The following is a 13,734-nucleotide window of genomic DNA, read 5'->3' as shown; positions in this document are numbered from 1 at the left end:
TTGGGAACTTGGAGGACTTTGGGACCCGACATATTTAATGTACACCAGTCAGTTAAGACACTAGGATTCTTTTGATGTGGCTATAGATAGTTTTGCAAGTGTAAAAAGTTCTAGGAAAAAATTGCGTAGTTAATTTTATTGTCCAAATAAATGAAATTGAGAACGAAACAAACAATGCAGTTAAATTTTTTCTTTTAACAGTGTCAGGTAAAATAAAAACTTTCAAATCTAACTACAAAGATGTAGCACGAGTTTCAATTATAGCAGTGCTGCCAACTCCAACTTTCAATAACCAAAGAGTCACTTTTAACATTGATATTTCCCTTTAACTTTTTGTCAAATTTGTAAGACGTCCTCTCTGTTACGATGCATTATTTGGACTTAAAGTGGGTTGGAATTTGAAGAGTAAAAAAAAATACAGATAATGTTTAGGATGGTCCAAATCACAGAATTTGGCATAAATAACAGTGCTTGTCAAAAATGTGGGATTTTATTTGTCCCCTCTGTTACAACATTTAATTATGAGGTTCTTTTGTTATTTTGTGCCAATTAATTAAACATTGCACCCTAAAGCAGGGTTGCCACAGAAAAAAATGTACAAAATAGTTGCTTTTAGTAGCCTAAAACATGAAAATAGTAGCCAAAAACTTGGAAAATAGAACAAAAATTCATCAAAAATATGACTAAAATTTTTTAATGACTTAATTGTCATATACCATGATCCATTCAGTCAAGCTAGTGGCAAATATGATAATTTTTATATAAACGTAAATGTTTATATATATATATGAAAAATGATTACTCAAATTCGAAATTCACGCATCGTAATATCGTATTAAAAATTGTTTTCTCTTTAAAAAAAAAAAAATCATGCGGAATTTAGTAGCAATAATCATTGAAAAGGTGATCGAGAAATGAAATACTTACAATGGAGTCTGTGTAGATTAAACGAATTAGAAAGTAAAGACTCAAATTTGCAATTCAAAATTTTTTATTTTTTAAGAAAAAAAAAAGGCTCAGTGTGTTCAGAAACAATGTTGTGGGGTGCAGATTTTCCACCCAATTTGTGCTAAAAAAATTTAAAAAAAAACATCGTTAGGAGTACAGAAAAGTCTACCAATAGGTCCCAGTTTCCTGAAAATAGTTGCTTTTTTAGCCTTTTCAGGCAAAAAAAAGTTGCCATTGTCGTCTCATGCCTAAAATAGTTGCAAATAGTCACCTGTGGGAACCCTGCCTAAAGTAGCATATTCTAGTAGAAATTTTGTTTTCAAAAATATTTAATATAAAAGTATTTTAAAATAAAATACTTGTGTGATTTCCCCACTGTTACGCTTGGAATTCAACAAATTTATATTAAAATGTGTTTCGTTTTTTGATTGCTATTTAGGCCCATGGAATAAAATGTGCCAGATTTAGATTGATGTGGTAAATGGAATATTGGCTAATATAGTGACCATACACAAAGGGCAGAAGTAAAAACTACTGTGTTATCAATGTGTCTAAATTAAATTTTATGTTTGCTCACATTTCTTAATAACTATGGCCCTACACTTATGCCACCTTGAAATGATATGATGAAATGACTTTTGACAGGGTACCTTGCACTTCAATGTAATTTCAGCACACATGTGTACTGTAAAGTCAAAAAGGAGAACAGGATTAATAAATGAAAACCCGATGATTTAAAAACTTAGAAAGAAAAAGCAGCTATTGAAAACAAATGTCTGAATTAGCAAATTCTTTAATAATTTATAACATACTGTTTTGTTAAAGAATTTACCTTATCAGTCGCTAATTATTAACATTAAAAATGTGAATAATAGCAAAAATAAAGTGCCGATTTATTTATTATAAGTTAGAAAAAGTTAAATATGATACTGGTGTTACTCAAAAAAAAACTTAACATAAAAAACCACTTTTATTTGTCATGCATACATGAACAAGGTATTTACAAAATTGACAACAATACAGGAAACAAAATTGACAACAGAAACAGGAAATATTTATCAAATTGCACATTACAGATCTGTATTTTACAAGTGTCTGGTAAAAAGTAGCCAAAGGTTGTAATAGGGCTTTAACCAAGAATTCGGCACAGTTTGGCAATTACTCTTCAAATAGGAACAACAAGATGTGCAAAAATTAAAAAGTGATCTGAGTCCTCATTTACATTTTCTCTTCATGGAAGAAAAGGCACTTTGGAAGAAATATACATCATTCATAGAAATACATTTTACATAAATATTCATATTCTAAAAGAATATATCAGTAAAAATATACACAAACCCATAGTATTAAATAACAAAATACTTATTATTAGACAAAAATTTAAAAGTTAATATAAAATGTATAAATTTCGCAAACAGTATCACATGCTTTTCAGAAATAAGCCATCAACAATTAAAAAAAAAACAGCACTTCAATTTTTGGCCTAAATAACACAAGATTAAAAATAGGCCATTCATTAACTTAAACCCACATACATTAATGATTGTATAAAATGGCATCATCTTATTAGATCAAATCAGAACTGAATGTCAAAAACAATCGTATATCAGATTTGAAAAAAATATTTTACAGGAATAAAATTATAAAGATGAATTAAGAGAAAAAGATCAATACCTATTTTTAAAAATATCTTCAAATTTACGTTAAAATAATGTACACTGAAAAAAAATTCACATAATTTCAAATATTACTATACAAATAAATCATACCCTTACTTACATATAAATACAAATGTGAATATTATTCAAGTTCAGATTATCTTTTATTTTTTCAAAATTCAATATAAATATTAATTGTGAATCATCAGAGCTTTTGGTAAATGTTTGTAAACAGGATTTATTTTTAAGTATCACAGAATCATATAAACATTGGTCTTGAGCTATTACATACATGTCTAAATAATTAGAAATTAATTTATATTATTGACACAAATTTTATGCTAATATTTAAAGATTAGCGCACATAGTTTGTACCTGAAAACATCTATCTTCTTGAATTAGAGATTGCAAACCGCTATTGAGATCATTAATAACCATGTTAGAAGTTTGTGAGAGTGGAGAACTAGCAGCAGGACTTTGTCTATCAGTGCTACTGCTGACACGATTACAGCCAGGTGAAGCTTGCTGTTGGCTCATCATTTCTTGGCATTGTTGAACATACTTTAAAGTTCTTTGGTAAGCTTCAACAGAAAGAGATGACTGGCTGACATTTTGGCACTGTATCTCTTTTTGGTCCATTGTTTGTGTCACTGCGTAAGCAGATTCTTTCTCATCTTGTTCACTAACACTGGAAGCACTATGTTGAGCTTGTAATGAATATGAGCCTTTTTTGCGGTTGCAGAGATGGTTTTTGTCAAGATGTAATAATGTGGGCAATGAATTTTGATCAGTGCTGTTGCAATTTATTTTCTGATCATGAAATGAGTTTGAGGCAGCTGATGAGAAGTTAGGCGTCATAGGAACCTGTTGTGTTGGATACTGGGGTGGTAAGTTATGCTGCTGTAATGAACCTGGATACTGAGGGGGCATTGGCTGTTGAAATGGAATTTGGGGACACTTCTGCATCATTTGCTGAGACATTGCTGTTTGTGGGTTAACAGTTTGATGATAACTGGGTGGTTGAGTATGAGTTTGAGGATTTATTGGCTGTTGATATAACTGAGCTTGAGGATTTATAGAATTATGGTGGGAATGAGTATGAGAGTTTATGGAAGTTTGAATATGAGAATTGACAGATGTTTGTGATTGCATTTGAGCCATAGCATTAAGTGTTTGAGAACCCATGTTAGGTTGATGGACAGGCTGGTTATTAACAGGTGGTTGATAGTGATGACCTTGAGAATTCACAGAGCTCAGATGCTGGGGGGTTTCTAATTTCAAAGATGTATGTTGATTCATCTGAGAATTTAAAGTCTTCTGATAAGGCATAACTGCTGGAGAGTTCATAGGCTGATACTGAGCATATAATTGATGGCTCTGTTGTTGCGGGATGGTTGATTGGACAGAGGGTTGACTCTGATTGTTCACTTGGTGGCACATAGGCTGTCCCATGGTTTGCGATTGCCTAGATATTGATGCAGTTTGTGATGACGATTGCTGCTGCATGGAATGATTATGATGCATTGACATTTGAGGTTGAGTAGGATAAGAAACTTCAGAACCTGAGCATAAATTCTGATTGTATGAGTTAAAGGGAGAATAAAATTCAGAACTATTTTGTGCTTGTACATTACAATTTCCATATCCAGCACTTGAATCAAAATTTTGGACAGGATTATTAGGGTACTGATTAGTGGGTGACATCATATTTTGTTGGTTTTGAGGATTAACACCTGTCTGACACTGATTAATATACCCTGTTCCAGCATTATTATAGCCTTGTATTTGATTATTGCACCAATTGTTGGCATCATATTCACTATCGTTTTGATTGGAGTGCATCGGCTGATTCATTTGTCCATTCTGTATAACACATAAATTAGAGTTAGAGTTTAACCTGTAAGCTGGATTTTTAGTTTCTTGAGTATTATTGCATGGTATATTTTGCTGAATGCTATGCATGTGTGTATTATTTCTGGCTCCATTAGCATAAGGTTGATAGTTTTGTGATGAACAATTAGTAGTATTAGGATGAACAGTGCTACCATATCCAGATGATGGCATTTTATGTTGACTAGGATATGACTGTGACATGTCACTTGGATAAATTGTTTGTCGATTATAATTGTAAGAGCTTCCATGATTTTGACAATTAGTATAGTTATTCTGAGAATAGTGGGAGTTATTACACTCAGTTTGAGAACCATTATAAGTAGTATTAAGTGTGTGAGGCGATTGCTGCATACAATTTTGTTGAGGCTGTGAATTAGTTTGTACAACATTGTGACTGTTGTTCTGAGAAGGAATGTTAGGTTGGCAGAAATTAGAATTTTGATTAGCTATTTTATTGAAATTAGGATTAGAAGCGTTACAATTTACGTGCTGTTGCTGCAAATGTTTATTAATATCATTCTGGAAAGTTTGAACTGGGTTTTGGTATTGTTGCACAACATTACCAGAATAACAAGATTGGGAATTCTGTGCACTATTGTTCACATTTTGGGAACATTGTTGAGCTTGAACTGAAGAATTGTCATTTTTACAACATGTCCAGTTTTGACTGACACTTGAATATGCTTCACTGCTCGCAGAAGGAGGACGTATTTGGTCTACCACATCATTGATATAATTGACAACATCATCTGGAAGGACCATATCTTTATTTTCCTCCAATACACATGAATGCATATTTTGGTTAGGATGATTTCTGACACTGTTTGATTTTGGAGAAGCTACACTGTTCATTGATGGCGGTCTCATTGGATATTGTGGTGAAGCAACACTGTTCATTGAAGGTGGACTCATCGGATATTGTGGTGAAGCTACACTATTCATCGATGGTGGGCTCATAGGATATTGTGGAGGAGGAAAACCAAACAAAGGAGAATACCCATGTTGAAATGCCTCATTATCAGACACCAGGCATTCATTTTGACTGAGAACAACCAAATTGCTAGTGTTCGATAGAACCTGAGCTACTGTTGCCTTTGTACGTTTGCTGTGCAACTGTGAAGTTAGTTCATAGGGAAGTGGTTCAACAGATTGACTGGAACGTCTAGAACTACCAGCAGAAATAGGATCGTAAGTAGAGGAACTATTAACCGGACCTATACATGATTGGCCAGATTTGTTGCTATTGACTTGTGAGGCAGCACCTTGAGAGCCAGCTTCAGAATGCAAACTACTGAAGAAAGAGCTAACAGTGCTACTACTGCCACTATGAGAGTTATTCGGCTTTGGCAAATCAGTAGTACATGTAGCAACTGGACCTAGGGGAAAAAGTAAAGTTACTAAATTAAAAATTGGAGAGCAATTATGTTAATGTTGAAAGTTAGATAGAAATAAAGATTGGAACTTAATTTAAATTTTAAAATCGAAAAATTATTGTTCTACATTTTTCTTGCACTGTTATACAAATATGCTTTTCTCTGCGGCTGAATGACGCTATGATGTACATAAATAGTTTATTTAAAAGGTACCCAATATATCACCATAAAACTCCTGGTTTTGATTGTATTTCACAACACAATTCATTTGAATAATTTTTAGAACCTAGATAATTTTTGACAGTTAAGAATTCTCTTCCTAATAATTCAAGAATAAAATTTTATCAGCTCACATTAAAAAAAAAATTAAATATCACAAGGAAATAAAAAGATTAAATTGATTAATTTTGAGATCTCATTAAAATTTTTATTAGAGTGTATAAAACTTGCAGGAAATAAAATTCTTGCTAAAAATATGTATTATTTGTACATGTTTAAATCAAATCAAACAATGACTTGGCAACGCATTTTTTTTTTTTTTTTTTTTTTTNTTTATTTTTTTTTTTTTTTTTTTTTGAAATTAAGAGACATCCTATAAATAAGAAAACTTATCAACTATATTTGAATCATTTTTAACAAAACTTCCAGGATCATGTCCAGGAATTAATATCTAATTTCTTTACTACACATGCAGGATATAAATATCATGTTATTAACAATAAAATATTGAAAAAAAAAACATTTAATGCTAAAATATGATATGCTTAACGTTTTTTAAAAATTAATGCCTTTAAGGATTTTGAAATGCAATAAATAAATAAATAAAAACATAGTACAATTTGTAAAAATCCTTACCAGAAGTTTGAATAACATTTTCAGCAACTTTAACCTCAGTAGTTTGGCTCGTTTGGGTAAGCGACATGCTTTCCAAATTTTTACAACTGCCCCTGCCTACATAAATATAATATTTTTTAATATAATGATATTTTAAAAATTAATGTTGATGACATTATTTGTGATAGCAATACAGAAATATTACGTTATAATACAGAGGAATCTATTAACATTATTTAGTTTTTATGTATGTACTGACCCTACTTTTTCTTTTTTTTTTTACCAATTTTTAAGATATTGGTAAGCATACAAAATGATAGCAAAAATATAGATTAAATTAGAACATCAAATTCATTGGTTGTTGCTCAGCATTAATGTTTTAGAATTTCTCAGAAATTCTGTACCTAAATTAACTAGTTTTACATTTGGGTTTACAAAAAAAAAGGGAAAAAAATCTGATTTTTTTACAAATAGAACAAAATATGTCATTGTAGTATTTGCCAAATGTTTATTGCACACAAGTCTGTATATAATTTGCAGTTCAGCGATAGAAAAAAGTTTAAGCAATAAACCATTTAAATCTAGCAAATTTAACAAGACATTTAGCCGTTCCTTTAAAGTAGAATGTAAATCAACTTCCAATTTTTCTCAGAATACTCTTCTCTAACATTAAAACTTAATGGCCTTTAATTAGTTAACATTGCAAGCAAGATTTATAATTACTTCTTTATTAAACTTGATACAAAGCTAATTATTTTCAATTAATAGAGGAAATGAATTGACATCATTGAGAATATTGTAATTTCATTGACTATGGTCTTGAGTAGGAAAGGTCAAAAAAGAAAGTGGAGAAAGTAGGGGGAGGTTTCAGCAAAAATAAGGCAATGTAAAATATCAAAATTTTAACAATTGGAAAAAAGTATCTTAAGCTCTTTTCTCTGTACAACTTCTAGAACAAGAAACCAAATATTTTGAGTTTAATAAACGGCTCCTTTTTTTTATTATAACAATAGTTTGAATATTTTGTAATTATGTAGAAAGTTTTTACATGTTTAATAAGGAACATTACGTGTTTACATCAGGATGTGTAGCCAAATTATTCAACAAAAAATAAGCACCTCTTAAGCACTTTTCAAGCACTCAAGAAATATTTTTAAGCACTTTAAAAAATATCATAACTAGGCAGAGTTGCAAAGTTTCTGGCAATTGACGGTTTTATTTTGTTTTAATCGTCATGTCAAAATTTTTTTTTTTGTCATTGCTTTTGACAATTGTCAAAAATACGTCGAAATAGATTGGGGTTGAATTAATTGTGAAAACGTTAAATAGAACAATGTGAACTAGGTCTTTTTGCAGAATTCGAAGTGAAAATCAACTTAGTAAAAGAAAAATCTCATTTTGAATAAAGGGAAAATTAAGCACTTTTTAAAAACACTCAATGAAAAAAGCACCTTTAAGGGCTTTTAAAAAACGAAAATAAGCACCTTTAAGCATTTTTTAATAACGCTGAGCACCCTGATACTTGGATCACATCATCTTGTGTAACAGGGAGATTATTTTAATGTGCAATACTCCTTGGAGAAGGTTTTTACTGCTATTCCACTTATTATTATAATTTTAAGTTAATTATTTTTGCCATTTTTTTTAAAGCAAACTGTATTTAGTTTTAAATCTTATTTAATTTGCAATTTAGCACATAATTTCTCTGTTAAAAATTTTTTTTATTTGAAAAAAAAATCCACTTTTAGAAATGAGTAAATTGAACTACAAATATTATGTTTCTTAATACAAAGGAATGAGTTTTGAATATACAGAATAGGACTTCAAATGCAAAACAAAAATAACGTAGCTATATAAATAAACATACTTCGACATAGATGATTAAACATACATTATAATAGAAAATAATCATATAGTGATAAATAACAGCACTTTGGTCTACTATTAAATTATACCATTTTCATATCCAAAATCAGGAATATTGGAAGTTCAGAATGAATCAAATTTGGGCTATGGATCCCACAAATTATAAACAATTATATAGCACAGTAGTATTAATACCTGATCTAGAAGTTAAAAGATTTGGGAACCAATCTCTGGCAGATTTGAAAGATGCTCTAAACTTAGTTTTAAAACTCTTTGGCCTCCTTCCTCCTTCTGTTTTAATGTCCCCACCAACAGAACAAGAAGCTAGTGACACTTCATCTTCCAATTCCTAAAAGTAATTTTCCATTTGAGTAAAACATGGAAGACAAGTTTTATTTACACAACATTATGAAGTGGTTAATTTTATTTAAAACTGGAATATTCATGGCAGAACTTCTGAGCTTTCTTAGACTTAAGATAAGGAGTAAACAGCAAGGTAGATTTTTGCTATTTGAAGTTAAAGCCAGTTTTATTTAGCACAAGTTTTGGATATACAGTATAGAACCGATTATCCAGCGATTCCGGATAACTGATTTTTCCGGTTTTCTGAATCGCTACAAAAGTTTTTTTTTTTTAATGTTTATAAAACGAAACTAAAATTTTTTTTTTAAATACTTTTAGAAATAATAAAAAATTATAAATAATAATACACTTAAGTTTAAATAAGGAAAGAAATTATGAAATAAAAATTATATACAGGCTTATATAAGTTATTAATGTTATTATTAACATTAATAACATATATAAGCTATTTGTGCTTATGTGAGATTCGTCTACAAACGGCTTTTGATCCGTCCTCTAAATCAGTTATTTCGTCAACTCGATATGCCGGTACGCTCTAAATAACAAAATGGGCTCAAAATCTTGCAGGGAAAAATTTATTTTTCAATGGACGAAAATTTATTTCCGGTTCCGAATTTCATTCCGGTTATCTGGTTTTCAGATTTCCGGTTAAGAGGTTCTACATTGTATTTAAAAATAAAAATCATTTGATTAACAAGTGCACAGAAAACCTGAAACACAAATTAATATCATGGATAAGTGCAATGCAATCTTATTTGAAATTCAATAATCAAGTCAATTACTTCTTCCAGAACTTCAGCAACTGGAACCCATACTGCATCAATGTCAGGAAGCCTGCTTGTTGTGGAGATATGATTGTCACTAATTGGAGGACCACATTCATCAACAGATTCCTCATGGATGGTGTGAGGGGAATCCTATATTAAATAAAAAAAAAAATACCATTAAAACAAAAAGATATGTACGGCACGAAATTCTTAGTTTCACCTATATCACCTCAGTTAATGAACTAGTTTTTTGAAGTTGAGTACATATTTGAATCTTACATACATATCTGTGTACAATTGAACATTACTTGTGCAGATTAAGATTCTAGTACTTTTTGAATTATTCACATATAAGAATTAAGTTACTTGTAAACGTAATTTTACTTTTAACAAATTAAATTTTTGTAAAATTATAAATTATACTTTGACTTTAACATTGAAAACAAATTTTATTTTTAGCTTTAAATTGTAGAAGAGTTTCCCTACATCTAAGGTGTGGCATTAGTCACCAAAAAAATAAAAATAATTAAAAATAACAATATTTTGTACAGATGAATATCACATTACAAGTGAAGGCAACAAACAAGTGAAAAGGTGCTGCAAGACATCAATTGAAATAGTATTTCTTTCTTTAACTAATAGTATTTCTTTCTAAACTTTATGGTAACTTTGTTGATATAAAATGAAAAATTATTGGAAAATTTAAATGAATGCAAGAATGCAAAACTACACCAGATTCATAAGCCCCTTAAGTTTCAAGAAAGTTAAAAGTAAAACAGCAACAAAAAAATTGCAATTAATATGAACTGCGATCTTTTAAAAATATGGTATGAACGTGCAGTCAAAACTATGCAAACCTGTTTTGTCATAGTTTTGAAAATGGAAAGTAAGATGCTTTAGTGTTTGCTTTTGCATACTACAATGATAAGGGTATAAAAATAAACATGACCAAGAAGATTAAAAAATGTGCTAACCTTAATTAAGAAATTGTTTACAAAATCAAATTCAGTAATATTCTAAGTCCTATCACTTATAAATGATTTTCTCTCTTTCTTTTTCTTTAACCTTTAATATTGTTTATCTACCCCCATACAGCATTTTGGCAATTTTTGCCAAAGTTATAACGATGATTAATTGGTTAATATCGTTAAATATTTACATGTACAATAGGAGCTTCTGTATGCAGTGTTTCAGATAGCTTAATAAGACTTTGATTAAAACAAAAATTAGTCATAAATGAAACAAACTTACTTCTGATTTAATACTAGGACTAGACATACTGCCTGGATTTGTAGTACTACTACCATCTGAATTTGGACTTCCTCCCATGCTACTACTTTGATCATGGGGCTGATCATCGGTAGGCTTGCTATCATCTTTTCCATCTCCACCCTTATGCTTCTTGTTGGCAAAGAAGTCTGGCCCATGCACTGTCTTTACATGCTTTCTTAATGAACTTGGATCTGTATACCTTTTGGTACAGCCGGGAGCTTTACAAGCATATGGTTTCTGAAAAGTTTCAACTCAAAATTAATAATTTCCAGAAAAATAAGTATCTTTTTTAGAACATAAATACTTACTTAAATCCTTAATATTGCAAACTAAAATTAAGGAATAGAAATATTTTATTGTAGTCACAAGTGGTGTGTTGAAAGTACATTATTCAATGCATCAAAGGTTTAAATTTAGATAATATCACACAGAAAGAGTAGTTTAACTTACCGTATTTGAGTGGGTCCTGTTTTGATGTTTAGCTCGATCGGATGCATTGCTAAAAGCTTTAGAACAACCAGGAAATTCACAGGTGTATGGTTTTTCTCCTGTATGTGACCGTAGATGAGTCTTCAAATTCTCCAATCGTGAATATGCTTTTGAGCAACCTTCAAACTAAAATTAAATTTACCTATTATATCATAACATTTTTTAACAGACATAAATGCCAAAAATGTATTTCCAACAGAACCCTGTTGTGTATTTAAATATTTCATATGCATGCATATTATTAATAGAGAAGTTAAAACATGACTGCTTATTAAACTATATAACATTTAAGTAATTCAATTTTAAGATTAATTTTCAACATTTCTTTCTTACATGCATTAAGTTAACTTGTTAGTTAGGAGGTGCCAAGATAATGAATTTAATATCAGCTGATTAAATTAAGAGACATTTTGGTTTTGAAAATTACAGTGGAATCCAAACTATCCAACACTGTGGTTAACGGAAACCTTTTTGATGCACTTTAAAAGTGTTCTTATAAAGTTTCATCATTCAGCTGGTTTGTCAAATTATTGTGTGACATGCTATAATATTGGCATTTTAGACAGAAAAATAAAATTTCAAAAAAGAAAAAACTTTATTATAGCCTATTTATTATGAGTAATTTTACCCAGAGTTCAGTGTTTGTACATTAAAACATATAAAGGTTTCCCCATTATTGTAGGCCTTTGATTTTCTGTGTACTCTTCAGCCCACGAATGTCGGTCAGAGTTCTACAGTAGTTACGTTAAGAGCAACTCAGAAGTCAGTTTAAACTTTTTTTTTGTTAAAGAAAAAAGATATCGCCCAAACTAAAGAACTTCTACCTTGTTTTTTTTTTGTACTTCATTGGCATTATTTTTTTACTTTTGTCTACATAGCCCAAAAATATATCATATCCTTTTTGGAACTCAGTTGCTAGTAGTTTAGAAAATTTAAAGTATATATATACTTACTGTACACTTATTGGGTTTTTCACCAGTGTGGCGTCTCATGTGAACCACAAGCATATATTGCGCTTTGAAAGGTTTTTCCTCCCTTGAACAATCCTTCCATCGACAAACAAATGATGTTTTTCTACTACCTTGAATATGGTCCTTGTTTATATGCTAAAATATTTAAAATCTGTTTAAAATTTGTAACAAAATATTTAACTTATCAAAATCTAAATAACTAAATAATAAATCTAATAATCTAAATAACTTTAACTTAATTTATCTTTAAAATACTTTTAAAGTTAATTTATCCTTATAAAATTAATAATAAAAGAAAAAATCCTTTAAAAAAAATTCAAACATGGAATTATGTTATGCATTCTTATACAGTGACACCATTTTGTTTCTCGCATTTCTTCTAACTTATTAAGAAAAGAATTCACACACACAAAATAATTAAAACAATTAAAAACAAAACTTCCAGTGGCTGCATTTATAACTTTATGCTTCCGGAACTGGTACCCCCTGAAGACGTCAGCTGCGGTTGTCGTTTTCTTTCATAATTTTCATTTTTTCATTGTTTCTTTTCTTTTTTAACTTATTTTCTCCCTATTTATTATAAATTAAATTTAGAAATTGTTTGGAAATTAAATAAACTGTTAATGAGTACACAGCTGTTAATGTGAACAATTGGCTATGTGGTAGCTGGAAGCCAACCCAGTTTTAGATTGATGATAATGGGTATAAGCTTTTCTAGGTAGTAAAGGCGGCTTGTGAGCAATGCTAAACTCATTTTAACAATCACACCTTTTGTAATGAAATTGTAGAACATTGTGAATTATGGCCAAAAAAATAAGCCCTTTTCAAAATTATATGGCTTAAAATTTTGAAGGTGAAAAAGGCATTAAAACATCAATATCAAAATAAATAAACATATATCACAGCCATTTTCTTAAGTTGAAGATTAAAATAAAACTCTTCATATAGCAATAACTTACTTGAACTAATTCCTCTTGGGTCATAAATTCTTTTCCACAACTTTTCCAATGGCAGTTAGTTTCAATAAAGTCCTCTGGTTCATCTTTTGGGTCACCTCCCCCTTCTTTGTCATCCGTCGTGTCACGACGCATCTCTTTCTTAATTTTGATACCATGGCTATCTTCACCTTCAACTGTGCTACTCACAATATTGCAAGCAGTTTCCCGACCTCCAGAATCAGGCTATATATAAACAAAATAAAGAATATTACAATTCCATGGATTTTACATTCACTTATCGTAAAACTATTGTACGGGGAAATGGTGATATAAATTAGTCAAGTAGAAATTTCATAAAAATA

General features: G+C 30.2%; 1 protein-coding gene across 4 annotated transcripts in view; it reads right to left on the bottom strand.

The window, feature by feature from the left end:
* Positions 1-1,899: 1,899 nt before the first annotated feature.
* LOC107438714 (transcriptional activator cubitus interruptus-like) overlaps positions 1,900-13,734 on the bottom strand; it is a 94,907-nt gene continuing 83,072 nt past the window's right edge. For 3 of the 4 annotated variants that reach the window (XM_043045727.2, XM_016051048.4, XM_043045726.2), the window contains 8 exons: positions 13,394-13,615; positions 12,417-12,569; positions 11,425-11,589; positions 10,954-11,211; positions 9,718-9,852; positions 8,768-8,921; positions 6,728-6,823; positions 1,900-5,875 (listed from right to left, as the gene is read on the bottom strand). In XM_043045727.2, coding sequence (XP_042901661.1) covers positions 2,955-5,875; positions 6,728-6,823; positions 8,768-8,921; positions 9,718-9,852; positions 10,954-11,211; positions 11,425-11,589; positions 12,417-12,569; positions 13,394-13,615 — 4,104 coding nt within the window. In that variant the 3' untranslated portion in view covers positions 1,900-2,954. 4 annotated transcript variants of the gene reach the window in all.

This window comes from Parasteatoda tepidariorum, chromosome 10 (assembly GCF_043381705.1).
Source record: "Parasteatoda tepidariorum isolate YZ-2023 chromosome 10, CAS_Ptep_4.0, whole genome shotgun sequence".
NCBI lineage: Eukaryota > Metazoa > Arthropoda > Arachnida > Araneae > Theridiidae > Parasteatoda > Parasteatoda tepidariorum.
This window is presented reverse-complemented; position numbering and strand designations above follow the sequence as displayed.